General features: G+C 39.1%; 1 protein-coding gene across 1 annotated transcript; it reads right to left on the bottom strand.

Annotated features, from left to right (window-relative positions):
• Positions 1-1,717: 1,717 nt before the first annotated feature.
• Positions 1,718-2,137, bottom strand: LOC149163086 (uncharacterized). The gene has a single exon (XM_089435340.1). It carries the CDS (start codon positions 2,135-2,137, stop codon positions 1,718-1,720), a length of 420 nt encoding a protein of 139 aa, XP_089291466.1.
• Positions 2,138-5,589: the final 3,452 nt, after the last annotated feature.

The following is a 5,589-nucleotide window of genomic DNA, read 5'->3' as shown; positions in this document are numbered from 1 at the left end:
AAGGCCATTGATGTAAACCTGTCGCCGGAAGTGAGAAACTTGCCATTGAGGCATGCAAGCTTCAAAGTATTGAATGGGGTGTTCCTAGATTGACTTCTTGGATAATGAGCTGATGTCGACAAGAAGCGATCTATCACAGGAGGGTCTTAATGAATCCCACATCAATGACACGGAACGGAGCAAATGATTTTAATGGAGGTGAAAATGATCCGGTGATATAAGGTTCAGGGTGGCAGTCATGAAAGAATGGAGTGTAAATGTATTGTAGCGGGTGAGACACAGGTGAATTATCTGAATGACTTCTCTTGAACATATTGGTGACACTAACGTGATGGATTGGTAGCATTAACCCCAAATGTGGATGGTATGATGGGACCATGGTGATGTGACCAGTGAATGAAACAACCCAACCTGACTTGGATGCGGAGTGAAAGTGTCATGTTCAAGAGCGACTTACTACCAACAAAGTTTCTTCAAGTTTTCTTCCCAATTTTTCCCCAGTCATTGCTGACCAGTACCTCTTTATTTTTGTCAAGCTTTAGGAGGATAACATATGCTTGTTCTATAAGTTTCCCTTCGGGCAAACCCATCGCTATGTTTTAACGAGCCTAGCGATAGCGAAACTCGTTCTCGTCTATAGACAAGTTTGTCGCTATTAAAATTTTAACGAGTTTAACGACAAAGATAACTCGGTCCTTTTCAATTTTAGAGAGTCTGAAAAGGAACATAAAGGAAACTCCAAAATTCCTTTTTCGTCATCTAATCCCTTAAGTCCGAAAAAGTATAAAACAATACAGAAGGGATGAATTTTCAATCCTTTTAACGAGCCGAACAAAACAAGCGCTCGATCTTTTTGTGTAATAGTCCCTCGGGTCCAAAAAGATTAAAATTTAGAGGAGGGATAGCACTTCCGGTCCCTTTAACAAGCTGGAGAGGCCAATGGCTCGACAATCTTTTCATATTTTACGAGTCAATTGAAAAGAGCTTAAAGGAGACTCGTCTTTTGAGGAACGAGTGATAAAATGGGTAGCAGCTGATTCCAGGTAAGGTTTGGAATTTTCCAATCACAGCAGTGTTACAAGGATGGCTAACATGATCACTCTTCGCAGCTGTTCCTCAAAATGGGTAAACAATCAAATGGAGGTGAATGATCGGCTAATGTAAAAGTGGACGTGACGGTGCAAACACGACCAAGGCTTTAAAGGCTGAAGTATTACATTCACGATGGTTATTTACCAGAAATTGGTTCATTTTTTAATGAGCTTAAACTCTGTGTTAGCCTCTCTCATAAAAAAATAATAAATCCAAAAATAAATAAATTAATTAAATATTCCAAGTTAGGAATTTGTGCCTAATTCTTGGGTTGTTCCTCTAAGATAGGAGTTAGTTTAGGTAACTCCTATATTGATGTGTGTCTGGTGAGAAATTATCTCAACCAAAGATGTCTAAGATAGCACGCACTATCTTGAGAACACTTTCTCTCATCTATTTATTTGTAACACTATATTCAATTATTTTTAATGAATGAGAATAAGAGATAATACATGAGGAAACCTGAAGCTTCAGCCTTTTTCCACCAATATTGTGTGTCTGGTTTTTAATGTGTGATTTATATATTTGTCTGAGTTAATTTCTTTTTTCAATATGTGGTATCAGAGCTAATGGTTTGCTCTTTGGGAGCAAGAGAGAATTGATGATAACATTATACGAGATTAGATCAGGGACCATCAATGCATGAATTGAATTGGTTTGGTGGGAAATCAGCATTGTGTACGAAACTGCATCTGGTCGGCATCCTCGCTTCGACATTTGTTGAAGAAGCTTGAGGGCAGTATCCATCTTGTTGTTCTTGCAGAGAGCTTTGAGAAGAATGTTGTAGATCCAACGTCTTCACATCATACTGGTCTGGAGAATCCCCGCTGCACCTTAACTGAAAAGTGAATAGTGTCGCTACTGCCTTCGCCAAAGTGAGAAACGTGTAAGCACGATCTAGAGGGGATAATTCCGCCAAGACATCGGGATCGCAGGCCGCCAACACTTCTCTGAGATTGGATTCGACTTCCTCACAATTCGTGTTAATAGCTTCAATGGATTCAATGATATCTGCGGGGACTACGCTGCTGCCATTGTCCGTCATTCTCAGAAACCTTCAAACTGTTGTACCGACACAGAGCCTTGTCTGCAAAATTCTGGTACGTACAATGGCCTGTAGTTTATGATGCCCATTGAATCTAATCTTCCATAAGCACAGTCCAATTTTGTTGACTCCGAATCACCAGAGATGTTAGCGCCCCCAAATTGAAATGTTTACCATGATCCACATTCCATAGCGTGGCAAAGTATAACGTGATGCAAGGAATCCAATTTCCAAAGCTCACTCTCGTCCTCGTCCTCATTGCGTGGCAATAACGTTTTTTGTTTGAACTTCATGCGTTAGAGAAAATATTGACTTGAACATGATATTGTTCTGACATACGCATACCTTCCAGTAAGTCAATCGGTCCAGTCAGCCTATGAAGGGTCGTTGAAATTCTCGTGGTTTGTATTTGTCAAAACCAAAATAATGTGGAACTATGTTGGTAGGGTTGTGACTAAAAATATATAGAAATACCATGTTGCAATGTTGAAATTCGGATTTTGAGTATTCGGCTGGAATTATGGGAATGGGAATTATACCAGGAACGTAATTTGCAGGTGCTTTAGGGGCCACATAGTACGGACTTTCAACCACATCACTAAATGTTTCAAGAATATTTTGACTTGTAATAGTGGAGGTATAAGTGTGAATTTATTTAAAGTGTTTTATGGAACTTTAAAAAGGAGTATATTTTGTAATGAAGCGTGGTTATTTTTAATATATGATGAGAGATAGTAAGTAGTAAGTGGAATGTGAGAGAATGAGTGGGGTAAGAATGAAGTTTAACACTTAATGTTTCATGAACTTTAATGGGTTAGAGTTAGTGGAGAATAATATTTGGGACGAAGAGAGAATTAATGGTGAATATGATGAGAGATGAGAAAGGCTGTTTTAATTTTTGAAATCTTTGAAGTGATAGATTTTTCAAAGGAGAGCTCATTGATGTAGGAGGTTGAGTCAGGTTTTTGAACGCATTTTCTTCCAAATTTGTGAGTGTCAAATTCTCATTGTTTGAGAAAGCTTTCATGGCAATGTTGTAAAAGATGAAAGGTTGATGATCTCAATACTCAATAAAGACATATTATTTGTGGTGATTGTGTCCAAGATCCACCCGAAATTGAATAAGGGGATCTTAGGTACAGCATGTGTATTTGTGATGACGAGTGTTTTTATGGCTTCATGTTGTTGCTTATGATTTGTGTCTAGTTTTGACACATAAATGATCCCATTTAACACACATAAAGTTCAATGCAAGAAAGCACAACACTTGTAACAAAATATTTTCAAGGAAGGATAATTAAGCTCAACACATACAACAACTAATCAAAGTTTTCAACATCGGCATTCTACGTCAACAACCAAATTCACTCAATACAATCAAGTTCATGAATCTGCAAACTCCAGCATTTCAAAGCAAAGTCTACATCACTACAATCAAGTTAATGAATCTGTAAACTTCAACGTTTCAGCGCACAGTCTACATCAACATTATTGAACTTGTACTAAAACTCAAACTACATTGAATTGTAAGGGTGCATTCTCGGTTGAAACCGACACCCAAGTCTTGAATTGAGTCAAATTGAATTCATTGTAGTGAGTCATTAAAATCATTGTAAGCTTTTTGGGTGCATTTTCGACAGTGTTCGACACCCTTCCTTTAAGCAGATTCGAGCGAATGCACGATTTTTAACTCTAAAGCAAACAAGCAACAAGTTCACATCTCCTGCAAGAGAGCGTGAGTATTCATTCAAGCAATTTGTGTCAAAACAGTACAAAGTTCAAACCTTCAAGCAAGCCAGAGTGAAGTTCATTGCAGCAACCATCCTAACACCAATCAAGAAAGATGAGATCGACATCAAGCGAGCGTAGCTATTCATTCAAGTGAGCATGAAGTCATCAAGTAAGGCAAGTGAGCATTCACACAAATACGATCATCATCAAGCGAGCGTGAATTCTAGAGTTTAAGCAAGAAAGTTCTACAACTCTAGCAAGTGTTCCCAACAAGTTCAATAAGCAACAAATCAAGTGAGTGTGCCATTCAAGTCCCATAGCAAGTGAGCCTGTCATTCAAGCAACAAAATCAAGTGAAACAGTTCAAAGCACGACATCTACGACAAGAGAGCCTGATTTCAAGTGAGCAAGTTCAGATGGCGCAACATATTCAGCTACTAAACATTCTTCATAGTTTGATCATCTCCAATGATGAAGACATGGTGCACATCAGCAAAGAAACTCTTGCTGATCTTTCACGGCATCTACGACAAACAAATGAAACAATTGAGTTCCTTCATCTAGAGTCGCAACTACAAAGAGATGAGCTGCAACAAAAGAGTGCTTCTTCCAAGTCATTCAACCATACAGATGAAGATAAAGATGTTCATTCCAAATCACTCATCCAAACAACTTCAAGTGTCGAAGTTGTTCATGATCAAATTCAAATTTCTTCCAAACCCATCATCAAGCCCTGGGAAGAAATTCAAAATAACAAGAATCGACGCGGCTTAGGATATGTCACTGATGACACCAATTTACATATCCCAGATTATTCCAAGCCAATTAAGTTCGTGAGTGCAGGATTTCTTGAACAACTCACCTCAGTAGGTTCTGAGAAAATTTCAAACAAACAGAATTGCACGCAACCTGAAGTTAATGTCCAACCAAAATGTTCTCATTGTCAAAGAACCGGTCATATGGAAGATCAGTGTTTTGATCTCCATCCTTGTTGCCATTGTGGCAAGCCTAATCATTCCTCAGAAAAATGTCGCAACCAACAAAAATCAGCCAGATTGAAGATACATTATGAATGGATCGATCCTTGGGAATGGTCATCCACAGTCAAATGATTGTCTCAGTTCTACAACCGACTACAATCACACATAATGCAGCCAGCAGCGAACCAATGATGGTCCTCTCATGCAGTTAAATGAGGGAGTACGACAGTGAAACTCTCCTACACCTGAAGGGGGGGAGTTCAAATATATATTGGAGTAGATTGTCTCTCCTTTCAGCTGACAAAGGGGGGAAAATGTCAATGAAATTGACAAGTGGTTGTCAGACTGAAAGTCTCGACAACATCAGCGAAGTAGCCAGTGGGCATTTGTCATCAACAGTGAGCATCAGCAAATTCGCTAGTGGGTGATCGACAGCCAAAGCAGCAGTGAGCAGCTTTCATCATAGCAAAAAAAACATTGAGTTGTTTTTCGATATCTTCAGCCATTGGGCAATCATCATCAGCAAACACGCCAGTGGGCGTTCATCAAAATTGTGTCAGTGGACACCGGATGCTGTTTTCAAACAAAGGATAGTTGGATCCTTTTACGACTTGGCACGTGATGGAGTTGTCAAGCAACATTTAGAGATGAATCAGGCATGCAGCTAATTCATGTTCTCTTCAGATTTGAGTTTCTTCAGCATCCAGATTTGGCGGTTTTTTCCGGGCAAGGTTTTTGAGG

This window comes from Pinus tabuliformis, chromosome 5_2 (genome assembly GCF_031772625.1).
Source record: "Pinus tabuliformis cultivar Carrire ecotype Pingquan chromosome 5_2, CPIR1, whole genome shotgun sequence".
Lineage (NCBI taxonomy): Eukaryota > Viridiplantae > Streptophyta > Pinopsida > Pinales > Pinaceae > Pinus > Pinus tabuliformis.
This window is presented reverse-complemented; position numbering and strand designations above follow the sequence as displayed.